The 21,563-nt window shown below is 42.3% G+C and overlaps 1 protein-coding gene across 1 annotated transcript in view; it reads left to right on the top strand.

Annotated features, from left to right (window-relative positions):
- Positions 1–2,699: 2,699 nt before the first annotated feature.
- Positions 2,700–21,563, top strand: part of SYCP2L (synaptonemal complex protein 2 like) — a 56,868-nt gene continuing 38,004 nt past the window's right edge. The window contains exons 1-15 of the mRNA XM_065912189.1: positions 2,700–2,735; positions 2,902–2,973; positions 3,072–3,137; positions 6,100–6,234; positions 6,317–6,436; positions 9,876–9,980; positions 10,403–10,427; positions 11,765–11,850; positions 11,951–12,039; positions 14,109–14,143; positions 15,509–15,651; positions 17,280–17,332; positions 18,271–18,316; positions 20,296–20,388; positions 20,491–20,551. Of these exons, the coding sequence (XP_065768261.1) occupies positions 2,700–2,735; positions 2,902–2,973; positions 3,072–3,137; positions 6,100–6,234; positions 6,317–6,436; positions 9,876–9,980; positions 10,403–10,427; positions 11,765–11,850; positions 11,951–12,039; positions 14,109–14,143; positions 15,509–15,651; positions 17,280–17,332; positions 18,271–18,316; positions 20,296–20,388; positions 20,491–20,551 (1,165 nt within the window). The remainder of the gene's footprint in view (positions 2,736–2,901; positions 2,974–3,071; positions 3,138–6,099; positions 6,235–6,316; positions 6,437–9,875; positions 9,981–10,402; positions 10,428–11,764; positions 11,851–11,950; positions 12,040–14,108; positions 14,144–15,508; positions 15,652–17,279; positions 17,333–18,270; positions 18,317–20,295; positions 20,389–20,490; positions 20,552–21,563) is intronic.

Raw genomic sequence — 21,563 nt, 5'->3', positions numbered from 1 at the left:
AGTCAGAAGTGAAGTAGTCGCTCAGTCCTGCCCGACTCTTTGCGACCCCGTGGACTGCAGCCCACCAGCCTCCGCGGTCCATGGGATTCTCCAGGCAAGGATACTGGAGTGGGTTGCTATTTCCTTCTCCAGGGGATCTTCCCCACCCAGGGATAGAATCCGGGCCTCCTGCACTGCAGGCAGATTCTTTAGGCAGCCAAACGGAAGCCGAGTTCTAAAGACGTTCCCTGTTAGAGGAGGACGCTCGGAACCTGCATCCCACCAAATCCTCAGCCCCGCGCGCCCAGCGTTTGGCATCGCCGAGTGCGCACACGGATGCAGCGTGGCACCCGGTGGGAAGGACGCCCAGTCCACCGCCTCTTGCAGGATTACAGCCTCTTCCTTTGGCGAAAAGTGAGGAAAGCGATGCGCACTTACAACCGCAGGAAGTGAATCTCGTCCACGCTCCCAGTCCTCTACTCTCCAGGTGGAGGGCAAGTCAAACCAACAGTGGAGTTCGACTCAGGAGCAGAGAATTCCCAAGAGGGTAGAAGCCAGATTTGGGTAATGATATGAATTTTCTTCTTTCTCTAGTTTCAAGCTGGGATTCCCTGCTCCCACCCTGCCCGCACCTCTCCTCTCCCCCACCCCATCCCCCCAAGCAGAGGCGCAAATTTCTTGCAGGAGAAAGTGACAAGTTCATTCCCCAGCCTCCCTACCGTGATCACCCTGCCCCTAAAGTTTTCTATGTTCTAGTGGGTTAGCATTTCTGATTAAAATCATTCACAGAGTTGCCGCGAAAGTCTGGGAGGAAACGGAGAAACGTGTTCACTGTTCACCCACTAGTTTCATCCCCAGACTTTCAGTGTCAGCCGCTCACTGAACCCCCTGGCATCTCCTATCGTTCAGCAGCTTTTTGGGTTGTTTTCTTTTTCCACGGTTAAAATTACTGACCCTTCTCTTTTCATTTATTTATTTTTTACAAATCGACATTTCTTTGTCGAGTTTAAGATAAAAACAATTTAAAGGCGATCAAGCCAGTCACTCCTCACGGAAATCAGTCCTGAATATTCATTGGAAGGACTGATGCTGAAGCTGAAGCTCCACTACTTGGATCATCTGATGTGAAGAGAGCCAACTCATTGGAAAAGACCCTGATACTGGGAAAGATCGAAAGCAGGAAGAGGAGTCCACAGAGAAGGAGATGTCTGGATGGCATCACCAACTCAGAGAGCATGAATTTGAGCAAGCTCGGGGTGTTGGTGAGGACAGGGAAGCCTGGCATAATGCAGTCCACGGGGTCCTAAAGAGTCAGACACGACTTAGCGACTGAACAATAACAACAAAATGTTTTTAATATAACTTCAAAAACAAACTTAAAATCACTTCTGAAAATATGTAGAAACTAATTTCTGGTCTTATTGTAACCACTGTTATACTATTCCTTTTCTCTGTAATTTTGGAATAGTCCTAGAGAGTCCTTACCCTTCAAAAATATAAAAAAGAACAATTAAAAAAAAAATGAAAGCCAAGTCAATTAATCAAGTAGTTTTTTTTCCTAAATAGATTCTGGTATCCAAAGAAAACTCTTTGTCTCTACTGTATTTAGTTTGAGCAGAATTAGAATATATATTCCAAGTTATCTTAAAATTATGTCTGGGTAAAACATGTTAGTAAAACAAGCTAATCAAAGTGAAAACATTAAAAAAAAATGGTGTTGTCTGTGATGTTATCTTTAATTTCTCCTGAATTTTTGAATGCATTAACAGCCATGTAGTTTGAAAGGCTGTTATATTTTCCCCCCAGTCTGAAAATAATTGATTAAAACTTTTAAACTAATATCAAGAAGACTTAAATATCATACATTATATTCTTACTGTATTACCTATTTTATTTTCTAAAATAAAGTGTGTTTAAACTGTATTTGATTATTTGTTATCAACCTTTAAATTTTCCTGCATTAATATGTTGATTCAGAACACTATATTCACAGCTGATTTTGAAATCATAAAAGTTTATTAATTCAAAAGCAAAGGAATCTAAAAGTTTGGTGTAGATTAAAATAAGTAAATTACATCATATTTACCTGGAATGGATATGATGAGCCATGGAATAAGTACTGTATTGAATGGACTGGAGATACAATGCAGAGCTCAAGGCTGACTTGCAGGGATTCTGGTTACATTAAGTTTACCTTTGATGCAAACAAATACCTTCTGTAAACGTCATGACACCGAGTACCCACAGCACCCGATTATCATACAAGTTCGTTTTTTACAAGGAATGTTTGGATTTGAGGAGTCCTTTTGTCTACTTGCTTCTCCCCCCCTTTTAAAGAAAATTCCAGTCCAACTTATTTTTGTCACCGTGTTCCCATATCAGAAAACCGATCAGCCTAAACCTGGCCATTAGTACACATTCTTGTGGGGCTAAAGGAAGTGGACAGAAAACAAGCAGACTGGATGAAAATGTTTATTTTATTTTGACTGAGCACAGCGAGGTGTGTATATTTTAAAATCCGTTCTTTTGTAATATCAGGAATAAAGTCACAGTTTCGGGTACAAATCTGGTTCCTATGTGGACAGTTCGGTTTCAGTCTGTTAATATCAATGGATCGAAACCAGCTCTACTATCTGTTAAAGGTGGGGCGAAAACTGCCGGCTTCAGCACAGGGAAAGCCTATCAACTTAGAAGTTCGCTATTAAAGTCTGTCAATTGACATGTCTTCATCCCTCGAGAAATCGCTTTTTCTTAAGGTGCGCTTGCGTGCGCCCAGGTGGCCTTACCCTGATTCCTACTTAACCGGCCAGCGTTTCTCAAACACGCTGGTCAACCACGGGACTCTCCGAGGTTTTCAGGGGCGGGATGATTGATTAGAGCTTGGGGCGGAGCTTGGCATCCCGGAGCCGTGTGCTACCCCAGCCCTCGCCGGCGGAACCCGGGAGGCCGAGCGCGGCGCGGCGCGTCCGGCTCTGGGCGTGCGCCCTGGCTCGGGTACGTGGCGTCCTGCCTGAGCCTCGGGATGGGGGAGGTGAGTGATCTCGGGGGGACCTGAGCACCGGAGAACCCCGGCCCCCTCTCCACCGTTCTAGGGGGACGCGGGGGCGCACGTCCGTCGGGCTCTGGGCTCCGAGCCTGGCGTGACCGACTCTGCGACTGTAGCCCCGCCAGGCTCCTCTGTCCATGGGATTCTCCAGGCAGGAATACTGGAGTGGGTTGCCAGTTCCTTCTCCGGCGGATCTTCCTGACCCAAGGATCGAACCCGTGTCTCCGGCATTGGCAGGCGGGTTCTTTACCGCTGCGCCGCCTGGGAAGCCTGGCGTGTCCCTGGCCCTGCGCAGAGGCGCTGGGGCGCTTCACCGTTCTTAGGTTTGCTGGGAGTTTATTGGTCGCTTTCAGGCAGACTATAAGGTAGAATAGAAACTTCTGGTCCCTCGCTAGTAAAGCGTTTGGGGAAGGGGGAATTGGAGAATTAATGTTTGAAGGCAATGAAGTGGTTCTTTTCGAGTTGCTCGGGATGTTTTCCCAGCCCGTTTTCTCTGCGTAGAAAGTGCAAGGACGCAAACCCACCCAGGTCCCAGATCTACGGCCCCAAGATTCTGGGGCTTCTGTTAGCCCCGCCGCCCAGGGTTTGGAGGGGGCAAGGTGGATTGGTACTTTCCCTCATTCTTTTCTTGAATACACTGTTGGCAGAAAAAACAAGCCTGGATTTGAGTCTTTAAATTCACCTTTTTTTTCCTATTTAAAAATAATATTATTGTATAATATTCTGACATTTAAGGATTTTATCCAGTACACAGAGGACTCTTAGCCCAAGCTAGATTATTATTATTATTTTTAAACAACCTCTTTGGGAGAGAGATTAAGTTTTTAAAAAAAGTTAGTTTTTAATTGTTGGGAGCAGGTGAGATGCCATTGTTTAGTGTGTTTGTGAAAACTCGGTTGCTAATCCAGGAATCACTTCTTGAAGAAAATATGCAACAACCCATCGTTTAGTAAGTTTTCTTGTTGTTACTGTTTTGTTCCTTGAAGCTTCAGTTTTAAGTCCTAGTGAAGTGAAGTCGCTCAGTCGTGTTCGACTCTTTGCGACCCCATGGACTGTAGCCCAACAGGCTCCTTGGTCCATGGGATTTTTCCAGGCAAGAATACTGAAGTGGGTTACCATTTCCTTCTCCAGGGGATCTTCCCGACCCAGGGAAGTAACCTGGGTCTCCTGCATTGTAGGTAGACGCTTTTACAGTCTGAGCCACCACATTTAAAATTCATGAAAGTAAAAAATAAAATAAAATTCATGAAAGTCAGAAATATAAAGCTTAAGCTCACGACTGGGCTTGAAACTCACTTTAGAAAACTTTCTTTTATAAGCTCTCATTCTGAAAATGGTTCATTATTTCAAAGCCTTTTTTTTTTTTTTTTTTTTACTATAGTTGCTACTATAGAGTTTAAATTTATTTTATGTGGTCATTTATTACAATGACATTTGCTTTGTTCCTTGTGATAGTTTGTATTTGTCATAAGTGTTAAGGTTGGATAAAGCTTTGGATCTTATAAGTCGTAGTTTTCTTAGACCTATAGTCAGTGGCATGAATGAAGAAAGTTTTGTTCAGGAAAATAATATAAACCTTATTTCTTTTTAAAACTTGGTGCATTTCTTTCAAATAAATTTTTTTTAATGTTTTTTTTGTACACAGGAGAATGAAGGTCCTTTGCAGTCCATTCAGGAAAAGGATGAGAGTGGAATGCCCCAGGATGCTTTCTCTGTAAAGACCAAGTTTGTGTTCTGTGTGTGCTGTCTTGTTCTGTTTCCTGGACTACCCGCGTAATTTCTTCCTCCAGTTATTCAAGCCTGAGAAATCCTCTTCTGCTTTTCTAATCTGCATCAATATATCACCATGTCTTTATTACCCTACTAATATCCTAATGTAGGCTATTCCATTGCACTATTCTGGGTGGAGGTAGACAGTATCGAACTAAATGGACACAATGCTGGCTCTTCTAGAACTTCCAGCCTGGCAGAGAGCCAAAGAGATAGATTAAGAACAAAAGTAAGATGGTAGGAAGAAAATGGAACAGGTGTTGTGATGGAGAATAATTGCACTTGACTGACTGTAGATAGGGGCTTCCCAGGTGGTGAGGTGGTAAAGAACCTGCCTGCCAGTGCAGGAGACCTAAGAGGCATGGGTTCGATCCCTGGGTTGGGAAGATACCCTGGAGGAGGGCATGGCAACCCACTCCAGTATTCTTGCCTAGAGAATCCCGTGGACAGAGGAGCCTGGCGGGCTACAGTCCCTAGGGTTACAAAGAGTCGGACATGACTGAAGCAGCATAACACAACTTAAATTCTGTTTAAATGTTTAATTTCAAATGCTCTCTCCTCACTTAAATCAATACTAGGAATAAATGGAATATCAGGTTGGATATAGTAAAATGACTCATTAAAATACTGTAAGTTAGCCCGTAGGGTTGAACTGAGTTTTCTTGATTAAAGAAGAAATCATATCTTTTATAGTACAGATATTTAAGAATACATGTTATTCAAGCACACATACAGAGACACACATATAGAGATAGGTCTTGACTAACTTTCCGGCAGAAAAGTTCAGTTTCATTCATCATAGCAATTTGTGTTTATTAGTTCCCTTAACTGTAAATATTTGTGTTGAATTTGTTTTCTCCTGTTAAAATCATTTATGTAACTTAATGAGTAATAATAGGCTTGAATTTTGTAGTGTTATAGAGTTTCTAACATTACTGAGGATAAAGTCTCTTTATCCACAGATACCTGTAATTCAGGTGTGGTTTTCCATAAGTCAGCGGTTTTCAGACTTTAGCATGATGAGGATCACCTGAAAGGCCCTGCTCCCAGAGTTTCTGATTCCTAACACGTCCCCTGGTGATGTCCGTGCTGTACCGGTGGTGGTTTTGCCAACTACTGTCTTAAGCCCTCGAATCATTGCCTGCATGGTTATTATTCAAGACATAACTCTCTATTCTTACACTCTTTTTCGGCACTGAATTTTTCTGCACTGAATTATTCCTGGTAACAGTTATTAGAAATATCACTATGAGGTAAATATCCTTGGGGGGAAAAGAGTAATTTTCAAACTGTCAACATTCCAGCTTCAATCGCTTATTACTAATGCATTCCATGATGAAGGATTTCAGAAAATCAAAGAATATTTTCAGGGACAACGCCATGTTCCTCAAAAATATAACAGTCTTTTATTACGACATCTTGACAGATCAATAAATAAGGCAAGTGAGTTTTGTTTGTTTTGTAATCAGAACACCAACGTGTAAATGTAAGGTTTTTAACTTGATGTGGTCTTATCCTAAGGAACTGGATAAAAATGAATTCCAGCATGTTTCTCTGTTGCTGAAATGTATCCAGCGATTCTTCATTGATGGCCTCAAAGAAGATGAGCCTTTACTGATTAAGCAGGGTCTGATCCCAAAGATAAGTGTCATCTTTTAATTTTGTGTGAATTTGGGTAATTTAAAGAGCAAGAGAAGATTCAGTTGCCCAGTTTGGTATTTTATGTTCCTTTGAAGTCAGATTTGAAAAGGAATTGATGGCAGGGCTTATTGCCTGTATCCAATCAAAACCTAAGTTTCACGTGTTTCCTGATGTATGGGGTGGACAGGACACTTGGGGAGTGGAATAAGTCAGACATAGCCCCCCCACCCCTTGACAAGTCAATGCAGTGATGGTATGATTTTATTATTTCAGTGAATTTAGCTTAAATATAGAATGAGGAGAGTGGATTATTACACCCCTCCCCCAAAAGCTGTATAACTATTTTAATAGACTTTATTAACAAGATTATTGTTGTTCACTGACTCAGTCACGTCTGACTCTTTGTGACCCCTTGGACTGCAGCACTCCACGCTTCCCTGTCCTTCACCATCTCCCAGAGATTTTGCCCAGATTCATGTCCATCGAGTCAGTGATGCCACCCAACCACCATCTTCTGTCAATCCCTTTCTCCTCCTGTCCTCAGTCTTTCCAGCATCAGGGTCTTTTCCAATAACAAGATTGGACCTAGATAAATGATCAGTTTATCCTTTGCCACAGGCCACTTCTCCAACTTCCTAAAAGCCTAGTTGAATCTGTAAAAAAACACATGGCAAAAGTATCTTTTGCTTATTCTAGGTCACCCAAATCACACAGTTCTGTTTTTTAATCAGAAGGTAACATTGTGTGTGCCTTTGATGATGGCATCTGGAAGCAAAACAGAGTTTTCACAGTCTATTGCTGTACTTTTTTTTTCATGATTAAGATTTGCAGCCCTGAGATTGATTATTGATGAGAACATGAGGGTAGGTAGGGGAGAGAAGGGTGACCGAGCTGGCAATGAAATCTCTATTTACCCACTCGTACCTGAAGTTTATTGAGATTGGGTTGAGCCAAGGAGATGTGTCTGTCCTTTTTCACTTTAAAATGCCCGGAGGCCTGCAGTCCATGGGGTTGAAAAGAGTTGGACGTGACTGAGCGACTAAGCAACAACTCCCTGATATACTTACTTATGCAGGTGATGTGAAGTGGGGACCAAGAGCCAAAACTCCAAAGGAATGGAGCAGGGTGTCCCAAGGCATCTTGGAAGCTGAAGCTGATTTGAGGGGATGAATTGGGATCTGCTCTGAGCTGAAATCTATATTTAGACTTCAGAATGCCTTCCCAAGGGCTAAAAAGTGTCAGATCAGGTCTCCACTGGAGTTTTGAAACCAAATAGGAATTTCCACATTCCGTTGGAATTCTAGCTGGTGATGGAAATGCCACAGCCATAATTTAAACGCCTTGTAAAGCATGTAGTGTTAATTCGTGTAGGTATTGACCCAGGAGACTAGGTTGATATTATCAGAGTGGAGGTGGGTACCAGAGTTTATACTTCAAAAGCCCACTGGGCTCACAGGCTCAACACAGAGTGTGCTGGGAGGTGGTTCGCCATAGAAGAAGAATTTCCTACAGAGAGGAGCAAGTTTGGCCCCGTACTTGGAGATTCAGGAGGACTGAGTGACTTCTCCTTTGCCATATGCATCACGAGTAACAGTTACTGCATCCATCAATAATTATCTGTCTGGTTTCTGATAATGACACAGCTGTAGGGGCAACTGGTGTAACAGTTACCATGTATAATTCAGAGTGAATTCCTAGTCCAGTTTTGATCAAATAATGTGACATTTTGCCCCCCTGTCTAAATCTATACTCAGTGGATTTTGATGGGCTGGGGCAGGGGGACAGGATTTGGGGGCATAAATGGAATAGTTACAGAAATGTATTTAAAAGCATAGAATATTGAGCATGAGTATAGGGAGGGAGAAAAATGTGCCTTAGCAGTGAGTGCTTGTAGAGGAACATTAAAAACGATTTTTTAATTAGAGAGTAGCTGATTTACAATGTCATGTTAGTTTCAGGTATATAGCCAAATGAATCAGTTACACGTATATCCACTTGTTAAAATTTCTTTCCCAATGTAAGCCATTAGAGTGTTGAGTAGAGTTCCCTGTACTATACAACAAGTTATTATTTATCTGTTATATATATATATTAATAGTGCTGTGTATAAATCAGTCTCAATTTATCCCCTGCCCCACTGACCTCTGGGACATTTCTTCCATGGACTGTTGGAGAAAAGTTTGCTTTAGGAGGTGGATGATTCAATCAAATACAAATATTTGTCTGATTTGAGATAAAAGAAAATCACCTGGAACTTAATAGAGCTTCCACACCTTGCTGTACCTTAGAATCGCCTAGAGAGCTTTGAGACATCATGTGAGGGTCCCATTGCCAGAGATTCTGATTTACTCGATCTGCAGTGGTCTCACTCATGAGGGCATTTTAAAGCTCCCCAGGATTTCCTAATGTGCAGCCAAGATTGAGAGCTGATGGGTTCGTCCATGGCCTTCAGATGGTACCTCGGGTTCTCGACTCTAAAGTGGACAAAGTTTCCAAGGCCCCACTCCTGTAAGAGTTCCTCATCACAAACTCATGTCACCAATCTCTTGTTCAACTGATGATTTCTGACTGTGCATGCCAGGATTTTCTTTCTTTTTTATAAGAATGTCTAGTCTCTGCAAAAAACATCCAAAGATGGCCTTCGCTTTATTGAATAAATATATTCTAGAGAGATTTATGGGCTTCCCAGGTGGCTCAGTGGTAAAGAATCTGCCTGCCCATGCAGGAGACACTGGTTTGATCCCTGGGTTGGGAAGATTTCCTGGAGAAGGGAATGGCAACCCACTCCAGTATTCTTGCCTGGAGAATCCCACGGACAGAGGAGCCCGGCGTGCTGCAGTTTGTGGGGTCGCAAAGAGTCGGACACGACTGAGCATCTGAGCATACACAGAGCACAGGGAGGTTTATATGTTGATTTTAAATCACACCAATTCTAGCAACGGAATATGAGCTGGGATAGATGTTCCTATGGGGTAGGGAGTGGTGAGGGGTGGGGATATCCAGTTAGCTGGAAGCTTCTGGCAGAAGGAAGGAAGGAAGGTGGCCGGGCTTGTGTTCTGCACTGGCCCACTTCTGGAGCGCTCCCTGGAATCTGCTGTCCTTTGATTTGTGATGGCTTGTTTTCTGTAACCTCCCAGGCTACAGGAATGAGTACTTTCTCCTGCGTTCTCTTGACCACTCACTAGCCCCTTTATAAGGCTCTCTGGTGTGGATGATGCTGGCACAGTCTCCAGTTCTTGCTGGTATCAGAACTTATTGCAACCCTGTAGTGGTCTGAGTCCATTCTGGAGTGGCCTAGATGAAGACTTCAGGACCAGACCTAATCGAAATGACAGGGAATGGAAAGAGGTCTTTAAACTGATAGAGTTGTGAAATTTTATTGAATGGGGAGTAGTAATTCAGTCCTAGAGGTTGTATAAGTATTTCTTTTCTTGTGCACATGGTTTCCTGGTTTGAAAGAACAGTGGGATTTCTGACCATGGCAGACCTAGCCTCAGACACATCTCTGAAGAACGTGACAGAAGACTTTTTCGACACAGCCTTGGTAAGGATGGGGATGGGTGCTTTCCTGAGCAGATACCATTGGTAATTTGCGGGAATCTTCAAGTCGTTTATAAAGCTTGTGTTTTTCCAAGAAGTGGATTTTACTAAATGACTCATATTTTATTATTAGAAATGTTATATGAAATAGTAACAAACAATATGTGTAACCAATGTTATAGAAAAATATGTTATAGAAAAAAATAAAAAATATTTATTTTCAAATATATTATTCACCTGATTGGAGGTAATAGGTTGATTTTAATAAAGCGGATTGGAGGTCAAATAGGATTTCTCTATAATTTTTTTCTACAGTAGTTAAAGTCAACTTCTGCCTGTTAGAGAATTATCAACATTAATACATTAATGTTATAGTTGCTAATGCTTTTAAAAAATAATAGAAGTTTTACTTTTTCTTTTCATTAGACTATTTCCAGAAGTAGTAGTAAAGGTAAGTGTATTATTTACTACTAATTGGTCGTTGACCTCTTGTTAATAGAATATCTTGAATAGAGAAGAATACTTATCTAAATGACACATAGAAGTGACGTGGGTTTAACTATTATATTTGGGTTAACTGACCATCTTATAGTCACATTGTGGTGCTGCAGTGGATTTTGCTATAAAGGGTGCCTCATTTACCTCTGGCACATCTTTATTTTGCTGCTTCTCCCACCATTTGGTCATTCAGTTCTGATCAGGGATGGAGAACCACTTTTATCATCCAAACAGTAAAATTACCTGTTACTGATTTAACTTGAAATCAATTCTGATGCCTCTGTCTGTCTTTCAAGAGCACAAAAGGTAGGTAATTTGGATGTTAGGGTGATACTGTTCAGCTTAGCTCACGTTAAAGGCAGTTCCACATTTTGAATTATGAAACCATGCTTTCAAAGATGCAGAGGGGTGGAGTGGGGAGGGGGAGGTAAAGAGGGAGGGGCCATGTATACTTCCGGCTAATTCACGATGCTGCATGGCAGAAACCATCACAACGTTGTAAAGCAATTGTCCTCCAATTAAAAATAAAGAAAACAAAGATGGATAGATATTGGGGCCATTTTAATGTCCTCTCTCTGTTGTCCGTCTTTTTTATTTTGAAAAGCTGCTACTAAATTCACACTACATTCTACAGTGGATGTGCAGTGCTGTGATTAGTCGCCCAGTCGTGTCCGACTCTCTGCGACCTATGGATTATAGTCTGCCCGGCTCCTCTGTCCATGGGATTCTCCAGGCAAGAATCCTGGAGTGGGCCGCCATTCCCATCTCCAGGGGATCTTCCTGATCCAGGGATCGAACCTGGGTCTTCTGCATTGCAGGCAGATTCTTTACCGTCTGAGCCACCAGGGAAGCCGCCTAAGACCTTTATAAAATTTTTGCTTTTACGAAATACACAAATGTGGGAAACGCATAGAAACAATGGGACCGCCCTTGCCCGTTGCTCGCTCTGGATACCAAAGCAGCTTTGCCTGAGATGCGATGATCACAGTCAGACTCTGCGTGCACTGCTGCTGTTTCTCTCCGTGGGCGTCCAGGTCGTGCAGGGCAAGGAAGCCTGGCGTGCTGCAGTTCATGGGATCGCAGAGTCTGACAGGACTTAGCAACTGAACAACAACAAAGGCCCTGCAAATCTCTTGTGGCCTGGGGGTTTCTACAACTTGCAGTAGGCTGTCATGTGTCCCTTATCCAGCCTAGATAATTTCACAAACATTTGCTGCCCATGGCTTTTCAACCTTTGGCTCCTTTCTCTTTTCTAGCATCAGTGTGATTCTTGGAAAATTCTGCTTTCAGGGAAAATTCAGATGTTGAATTCCTTCATATTGACCTTGGGATTCCTAGTGACAGAAGAAGCTGTAAATCCTTTGATCCAACGGGAGGTGAGCTGCTGCCAGCCGTTGCCCCGGGCCCCGTGGAGAAGGTTGTGCCTAGTCCTCTCTCTTGCTTCTTCCTCTGAAAACCTTTCCCGACTCTGAACAGGCACTGAGGACCTTGAACGGCATTCTGCAAGCTGTCCCTCGGGAAGAGAGAAAACGGCTCCTCTTGTTGGAAGGCCCCTGTCGCCTTATGTACGTGACCTTGACCTGATTTGGTGGTGATGTAAGGGCAAAATCTCTCTGGAGCGTACTACCCCAATCTATTGTGTTTCCGTAGTGGCTCAGATGGTAAAGAATCTGCCTGCGATGCAGGAGACCTGGATTGGATCCCTGGGTGAGGAAGATCCCCTGGAGAAGGGCATGGCAGCCCACTCCAGGATTCTTGTCTGGAGAATCCCATGGACAGAGGAGCCTGGTGGGCTATACAGTTCATGGGGTCACAAAGACCCAGACGCAACTGGGCAACTAACACACAGACAATCTTTGTTCTGTTTAGGCGTTTGCAGTGGTGGTGGGTTTTTTTGTAGTTTGTTTTTTTTTTTTGGTTCTATCACATTTGTGAGGTGAAATACTTTTCTCAGGCTTTAGATTCTTTTTCACTGTGTGAATATGAACTGAATTAGTGACTCGTGGGAGAATGTTAAGAATACAGACCTGGTGCCAGGCTTCAGCCTTCCAATCCTGGTATTGCCACTTATGCTGGTTATTCTCTAGAGCACAGTCTTAACCAACATTAATACCTGATCGATAGAGAGCAGGTTGAATCAGGCAATCCGTTGGAAGTGATTAGCATATCACCTGGCAGGGAGCAGATGCTCACAGGTTACCAGCCGTTAGCTGTCCCAGGACGGCATGTGTTGCTTTCCACGGGATGGATTTGGGGGGTTTTGGTGACCCACTCACAGTTACATGGTTCCTGGGACATTGACATTTGGAGGTAAGGTGCTCGTGTTGACCATGGGAAGCAGCACTGAATTGTTTTGAGAGTTGAGCCTGAACCTGTGACGGTGTGCTGAGCAGCAGTCAGCATCAGGGACATCACTGTGGCCCTCCTTTGTTCAAGTGGCACGCAGCCGTGCCTGCAAGGGGAGGGAATCCAGTTCATTACAGTGTGGGCTTCCCTGATGGCTCAGATGGTGAAGAATCGCCTGCAATGCAGGAGACATGGGTTCGATCCCTGAGTCAGGAAGATCCCCTGGAGGAGGGCATGGCAACCCCCTCCAGTGTTCTTGCCTGGAGAATCCCCAAGGACAGAGGAGCCTGGCGGGCTGCAGTCCGTGGGGTCGCAAGGGGTCGGACACGACTGAGCGACTAAGCCCAGCACAGACCTGAAAGAGGTGGTCGGTGACTGTGGAGCTCAGCGTGTTTGTCCGTTTAACTCTGCACGATGCAGTGTTTCCTCTGAAGTTTTCCTGCTAAGGTTCTTTGTATACAGTAGTTTCATTGTTACCCTTAGTCATGCACCTAGATCTGGAGAGGAGTCGACCTGATGGACTCTGCTCAGTTTTCAGACTAATGCAGTTTGAGTGTTCTCACCTGGAATGTTCTGCACTTCTAGTCAAATGTAAACCTGCAAACAAGTAGAACTCTCGATAAGACCATTCTAAAACGTCTACTAAATTGTGACAAATCCATCCATTGATGATGAGAAACTGAACTATTACAAGATTTCTGAAATCCATTCTTTAACTGTGGAGTTATGACATTAAAAAAGACCAGCCCCACACTTGTTAGCATTTAATTGAAATTCTTAAATGAACATGAATTGGGAATCTCTGGTGGTTACCGTAATGTGATAACTTAACCCCATTACATCTGTAACTTTATCAGTTTTAAAATTTGATCCCAAACAGTGATAGGAAAGACCCACAGCACCTACTGTATCATTTCTTCCAGGGTCAAGCTATGTGATAATAGTAATAAAGAATATACATCTTCAGAGGCTGGTGAGGTGATTATAGAATTCCAGAATCTTAGCATTTGCTGAATCTTCAGAGATGATCAAACTCACTTTACAGAAGAACTAGAATCTCAGAATGTGTAGTAGTTCTGGTTTCTCTTTGAGAAGTATATTTAAGTCAATATATACATTTGAGACTTTTCCCATAAAAATGTGTTCTTGACACTGAGGACATTCTGATAATGAGTTTGAAATACTTAAAAAAAATATACATCTCGGCTTAAAATTTTAATGCCAATGTAGTAAAGTCTTACTTATTTATGTTCATCCCAGTAAAATGAAATTTATCTAAATATTTCAGGAAAGACATTGCAAGGACCATCTTGACTGTGGGTGGTAAGAAGCATTTAGAATTTTAAATATGAGAATGTTAAATACTGGACATGGGGGGTTTAATGAGCATCTGGGAACTATGGGGAATAAAGTATGGTCAAATTGAAAACAGGAAGTAGAATTTTATTTTTAATTTATGATTGAAGCATTAAGCATGCTGAAACCATAAAGAATAGTTAATGAATATTCCTTTACTCTCCAATGAGGTGAGTCAAATTTGATCATTTTTCCACATTTGCTTTAAATTGTTTTTTAAGTCAATCAAAGTTACAGGTAAAGCCCCGTGTCCACATTCCCATCCCATTCCCCTCTTTATCTGTAGAGATAATCCTTGACTTGGACTTGTTTTCCATTTTCGAGAATATGTTTATGCTTTAATACATATATTCACAAGCAACATACACTGTTATTTTGCAAATTTAAGTTTGCATATCCAATTGCCATTTGATTTTTACCTTTAAAATTGTTTAAAATCTAAGCACGTTGGGATATGTAGTTTTGTTTATCTGCTCTGAAAAACCAGTTTATGTTGAGATTTTGTTATAGTAGAAATATTTCTTAAGGCTGGGAAAAAAATCTTTTTTTTTTAAATTGAGGTCTAGTTGATGTATAATATAAGTTACAGGTATACAATATAGTAATTCACAATTTTTAAAGGTTATACTCAGTTTATAGTTACTGTAAAATTCTTTCTGTATTCCCCATGCTGTGCAGTGTATACTTATAGCTAATTTTATACTCAATACTTTGTATCTCTTACTTCCTTGCTCCTATCTTGCCCCTCTCCCCTTCCCTCTTCCCACTGGTAACCACTAATTTGTTCTCTGTGTCTGCAAGTCTTAAGACATAGTTGGTTTTGAATGTTTTAATATATCTGAAATATATACTGCAGAAGTAACATTTAATTTTTTTAGAAATTGTTGCATATTGACCTGTTGTTTGGATTTTTCTCCTAATATTTCTCATAGATGAATTTAAATGATTTTTGGGACTTCCCTGGTGGCTCAGATTGTAAAGAATCTGCCTGCAGTGCAGGAGACCTGGGTTTGAAGCCTAGGTCAGGAAGATCCTCCAGAGAAGGGAATGGCAACCCACTCTTGTATTCTTGCGTGGAGAATCGCACAGACAGAGGAGCCTGGCGGGTGCAGTCTCTGGGGTCGCAAAGGGTCAGACACAACTGAGCGACTCACACTTTCACACTTTAAATGATTATAATTGCTCCAGGATATAGCTTGCTACTTAAAACTAGAAGCCACAGGCTAGTCTTCTGAGCTGGAACTTCTTAGAGCAAATGCTGATCTCTGGAACTCGTTTCTTCTTTGCTCCGTGCCCAGAATTATCCCTGTCTGCCGTGTTTTTAATCTCTAGATTATGACCAGCAGGTGGCCCTCTGTGAAGCGTTGTGTAGACTGACGATGAGAAAATCCAGGGAGGACTTTGTCCCTCAGTGGTTTGAAGATGACACCATTGCTAAGGCTTTCAAAGAAATTAACGACCGAGAATTTGAGACGGTGAGATCTGTGGTCATGAAAATTCCATTTAATCAATACTCATGAAGCATCTTCTCAGAGCCTTCGTGTATGTTGGGCTTAGGGGAGGGTTTTTTCCTTGAGTGTGATTGTGTTGCCATTTTGAAGCTTCCTGTTTCCCACTTTTGTGAAAATAACTTGAGGACAATAAAAATAGAGTATGTGTGGGCCAAATACCAGCCTAGAGTTAGGACATTTTTATAGGAAACCCAGCCTGGAGACAGAACTGTGTGAATTTGATGGATCCAGTCAGAGACCACGTCATGGAGCGGGAAATGACTTTCAACAAACCTGGAAGGGTAGGGAGAGTCGGAGAAGAAAAGAGTGTGCCTTGCAGAGAGCAGCTGGGGTGATGATGCAGGCTGAGGCTGGCCTGGGGGCTCTGGTGGCAGAGGGGTATTATGGGGTGGTTATGACATGAGCTCTCCAGCCTCCGCAGCCTGAAGTGAAGCGAAAGCCGCTCAGTCGTGTCTGACTCTTTGTGACCCCATGCACTATACAGTCCATGGAATTCTCCAGGCCAGGATACTGGAGTGGGTAGCCTTTCCCTTCTCCAAAGCATCTTCCCAACCCATAGTTCGAACCCAGATCTCCCACATTGCAGGTGGATTCTTTACCAGCTGAGCCACAAGGAAAGCCAATAATTTTTGGTGTCTTTCATGCAACCTGCTTCCCTGGTAGCTCAGTTGGTAAAGAATCCGCTTGCAATGCAGGAGACCCCGGTTCGATTCCTGGATCAGGAAGATCTATGGGAGAAAGAATAGGTTACCCACTCTAATATTCTGGCCTGGAGAATTCAATGCCCTGTATAATCCACGGGGTCACAAAGAGTCGGACACGACTGAGCAACTTCACTTTCACTTTTCACTTTCAGTTTTGCAAAACAAAAGTAATTACCTTGTTTCTCAAATCATTTTCCGTCAGAGCCGTCAGTTTCTTAGTGGAATTGCTTTTAGAGGAAGGCTCACATCCGTGTCCCTTTAGTGCTGAATGTAGACATGGAGCATGAGGACTGTTCACCACAACAGACATCCCCTGCCAACAAGAGGGAAAAAAATCCTGGATCAGTACTTCTCTAGTTTTAGAATTTGGGGGGTAACAAGTTTGCTTCCCTAATGGTTTTTGATCAGGAGAACTCTAGACGTATTCTTTATTCTTAGAACCTATAGCAGGAGAGAGATTCCAGGAAGGAGCGGGAGAGAGAACTGCTGATAAGGAAAATTGGCAGTGGATAAATCCACCAGGATAAACCCCCAGTTGATAAGTTTTATGGGTTTGTGGTTGGCTTGCGCTGGGGAGATGGATGCCCAAGGGTCTAGGTCATCAGTAAGAGGTATTCCACTTGTTCACTCTTTTAACCCAGGGAAACATAATTGCACATAAAGTATTCCTCAGCTAGGGGTTCAGAACTTGAGCCTAAAGCCGCCTCTTTCTGACACAAAGCATTGTTACAGTTATCATGGTTAATAATAAGTCCTTATGGAGTCTTGATGTCACTGGATCCTGAAAATGTAGAAGCAAACACTGGTCTCTGTTATGCTGCAAAGGGTAATATTTAAATTGAATATCTTGGTTTGTTTAACAAAAAGTTTGCATTATTTACTTTGAAGGATTGTAGACGGTTTGTCAATCACCTAAATGACAGACTTGGTGACCAAAGAAGGTAAGATGTTTTCTCTGAGCTTTACTTTATTGACTAGTTCTATTCTGAGTGTCTTTTTAAACATTTATTTGGTTTTTGGTTGTGCTGGATCTTTGTCTCTGCACGCGGGCTTTCTCTATATTTGCGGCAGGTGGGGGCTTCTCTCCATGGTGGAGCACGGATTTCTCTTGGGGTGATGCCTCTTGTTGCAGAGCGCAGGCTGTGGGGTGCGTGGGTTTCGGTAGTTGTGGCTCACGGGCGTAGCTGTTCCGAGGCACGTAGCATCTTCCGAGAGCTAGAAATCGAACCTGTGTCTCTTTCATTGGCAGGCAGATTCTTATCCCCTGTACTACCAGAGAAATCACTGAATGTCTGATTATTTTTAGGACATCTAGAGTCTGTTTTATTTTAGGGGAGAATATAGAATACAGAATTTACTGGGCATCGCTGGGTTATCCACCGAGTAGAACGCTCAGAAGCGAAGCCTCATTGTGCCTAGCGATTCATTAGTGTGTGTGTAAAATGGTTTCATTCAGTCTGTAACATATTTATTTGTGATTTAGAGCAGTTGTAACGTTATATCCTCCAGAGAGATTTTATGAAGAATGATTTCCTGTAGGTCTGAGGATAACTAGGGAAAGACGTATTATAGACAGTTAGGTCTTTGAGAAGATGTTGGCTAAATTCACTCCTTTCATTAGGACTCTTGCCAGGCAGCCGGGTTGCGGTATATACAGGACTGAAAACCTGGCTTGTAACCTGCCGGGTGGGATTTGAATTCTGCCCATGGAAACAGATCTCCGTTTGCAGCGTTAAGAGCCTCTTCCATGCTTTGTACCAAGCGAGTTAACAGCACACCTAGTTATCCACACTTGTGTATAGAATGTCTGTAGCTTGTGTGTGTGTGGGGGGGTCCATCCATATTTTATTTTACTTTTTAATTGTGAGATGTTTTGCAGGGTCTATTCATTTCCATGCATTGCTGCCTTTGCTGGTGAGCATGAGGTATGTCTGTCTTTGGGGCTGTGAAGTTGGGTGCTGTATAATGAGATCCATAGGTAGATGTACATCAGGCCAAACTGCTTTTGCCACATAGAAGGGTGTTTTTTTTTTGTTTTTTTTTTTTTAAGGAATTTTGCTTTTCTTCCTAGAGGCCTCAACTCTGAAGCTTACTATGTAAGAGCTCTACTGTTACTACTTGATCAATGAATTTTTGAGTTTGTACACTTTGAGTTTGTACACTCATGAGGTCAGTTACAGGAACCTTGCCTTCCTCTATCTTGTTGATGGGCAGCAGTGTTCACACCTGGATTGGAGGGAAAAGGGCAGGTCCCTTGCTTCTTCTTTCCTTCCAGGAGGTGCCTCCCACTCTGTCCCCAGCAACTGGGGTCGCTCTCCTTTCTCTAGCTCATTCTGCCTTGTTCTTCATAGTCCAAAATTGTGTAGTCTCTTTTCACCCTCTTCTTTGGCTTCTGGAGGAACAAGATCCTTCATGTAAAAGTGCCCCAACCTGTACCATCTCAGGTTTTTTTGGGGTAAAATTTTCAAAGGTCTCTGAACCTGGACTGGGCTGAGGTTTCCTGGATGTCCTTTCTCTTGAATGTCCTCGTTAACTGTTTCTCTGTTTTGGGTCTAGCGCTGGCTTCTTGGCCTCTGTGAGCTGAACTGTTAGATCATGACTACATGATAAATTCTTTCTCTCTCAAACTGATTTTGATAGCTTGATTCCTGCATCTCAGGTCTATCTCTTTTTCCTTCCTGTTGTCTGAGGACTCCAATCCCTGCTTGCTTGCTTCTTTCTAGGACTTCTGAATTTCCATCAGCTTCAGTAGGGGTCTGTACATGGGCTTTCCACGACACAGACATGTGTTAACACCTTTGCTCAACTCTGTAGCTGTTATTAATAAAAAGGGGACGTGCATGATGGAATGGTGGCCAAGAAATACTGTTTATTGGAGAAGCAAGTGGGAGAAGAGTAAGTCTAGTGTTTGTCCCACTTGCTGAGGAATAGAAACTTTATATATGCTTGTCGAGTGTGTCTGACGCATCTGCGAAGAAACAAAGGCATTGTTAATGGTTCCCATGAAAAGGGGCCTCTGTGAAGTTGGGGGACAAAGAAGGAGATATTTACTCTTTCTATAAGCACCATACTGTTTTAATCTATCTTTCTTTCTTTCTTCCTCCTTTCTTTAAGAGCATATATTTATTTTGTAATGCAGTCATTTCTTGGTACCTACCGGGGGTCAGGCCCAGGACCCCTTGTGGATGCCAAAATCTGTGGATACCCAAGTCCCTTATCTAAAATAGCTTAGTATTTGCAGACAATGAACACACACTCTCCAACATACTTTAAATCATCTCTAGATTACTTACCATGCAAATGCTATGCAGATAGTTGTAAATATTAATACAATATGTTATATAAATAATTGCCAGCGTGTGGCAAAAATGAAGGTTTGCTTTTTAGAACTTTCTGAATCAATCCACATTTGTTTGAATGAACCCATGGATATGGAGGACGGACGGTAATCAGTGAAAAAGAGGATAATGTGAAATCTTCAGGTCTTAGCCTTCTTCTAACATGTGGCAAGTTAGCCAATCAGCATTTTTATTTGCTCACAGTACCTCCTTGCCAGAAGTTTCTGTCCGTATGCCATGTGGATTGTTACTGCTTTCATATAGAACTGTTTTCTCTGTGACTTGAACTAGAAAAAAACGGTGTGGATAGTTATCTGACACATTTAAACATCTATTGCTAAGTATAGAGTTGTTTATATATATAAGTTTTTATAAGTATGTAGAGTTTTTCCAGAAATAGGTGAGCTGTTCCAACTGAAACCTTCTTCCTGTTTTGCAGAAGTTAGAGACAATAGAAAGAGACTCTGGAATCTTAAATTAGGGTGATTCTAGGGAAAAAAGTTCTGTTTTTAGTGGAATTTTCATTTGAACCTTTCACATATTAACACTGAAATTGTATCTTACAGATGAGAAAACCTGCAGATGAAAAATTAGAGAAATTTTGGATTGATTTCAACCTAGGGAGTCAGAGTGTAACTTTTTATATAAACAATCCTGAGGTAATCATGTTTGATTCCTGTTTAGACCTCAGTGCTTAGAGAATGTTGATATCCAAGTGTGCGTTAGTGCTCATGAATTTCACTTATTTCTTTTTTCCTAAGAGTGATCTGTGGGACTCAGTAAGACTTTTGAAGGAAGCAGTGATGAATTTCAGCATACTGGGTAAGATGTTCATTCTAAACTCCTCCACACTTTACTGCCGAGTGATATTTCTGTTTAGAGTTGCTGTGTGTGGTTAGTGAATCCAGGGCGAAGTTTGCTTGCCCTGAGGTTAGAGGGCGCTGGTGAGTGTGGTGGAAGCCGGGCTGCACTCGGGGAAGGACTGGTGACTTCAGTCTGTAACGTTGGGGTTCAGTAACTTGCCTGATTTTCTCACTGTAAAAAAAAATGGCTATAGTTCCTGAACAAACTGAAAATAGAGTCACCATGGGATCCAGCAGTTCCACTTCTGGATTTATTTCCAGAAGAATTGAAAGTTGGGCTTGAATAGATTTGCATGCCAGTGTTCATGGCCGCCTGATTCACAATAGCCAAGAGAGGGAAGACACCCACGTGTTCATCGACCGATGGATGAATAAAGTAGATGTAATCTGTACATACGGTGGACTGTTATTTACCTTTAAAAAAAGGAAATTCTGGCACATGCCACAACATAGATGAACCCTGAGGATGTCATGCTAAGTAGTAAACGCTAGTCACAAAAAGACAAATACTGTGTGATTCCACTAAACTGGAGTGTCTAAAGTCAAGTCGAGTCAAGAGACAGAAAGCAGAATGGTGCTTACCAGGGGCCGTGGGGAGGGGATATGGAAAGTTGTTCAGTGGGTCCCGAGTTTCAGATTAGTAAGGTGAAACAGTTCTGGAGATCTTTTCCACACCTATGTGAGTATACTTAATACCACTGAACTCTACACTTAAGAAAGATTAACAAGGCAAGTGTTACATTTTGTAGCACAATTTTAAGAAGTGGTTATAGTACCTGCCTTCTGTTTCCCACATATTTACACTAACAATTTGTGAGTTACGTGGGTATGTACAGCACGTAGGCAAATATCAGCCCTCTGCCTCCCTCTTCTTAAATCTCCATCGCTCGCCTCTTCTCAGTAGGTAGAGTTGAGGGGCTTGGAATTGGGGAGAGATCCTTTTCTGGGTCGATAAAGTTAGGTGCTGGTCT

The sequence above is a fragment of the Muntiacus reevesi genome, chromosome 20 (genome assembly GCF_963930625.1).
Source record: "Muntiacus reevesi chromosome 20, mMunRee1.1, whole genome shotgun sequence".
In the NCBI taxonomy this organism is placed as follows: domain Eukaryota; kingdom Metazoa; phylum Chordata; class Mammalia; order Artiodactyla; family Cervidae; genus Muntiacus; species Muntiacus reevesi.
Note: the sequence above shows the minus strand (reverse complement) of the source record. Positions and strands in the feature narration are given on the sequence as shown.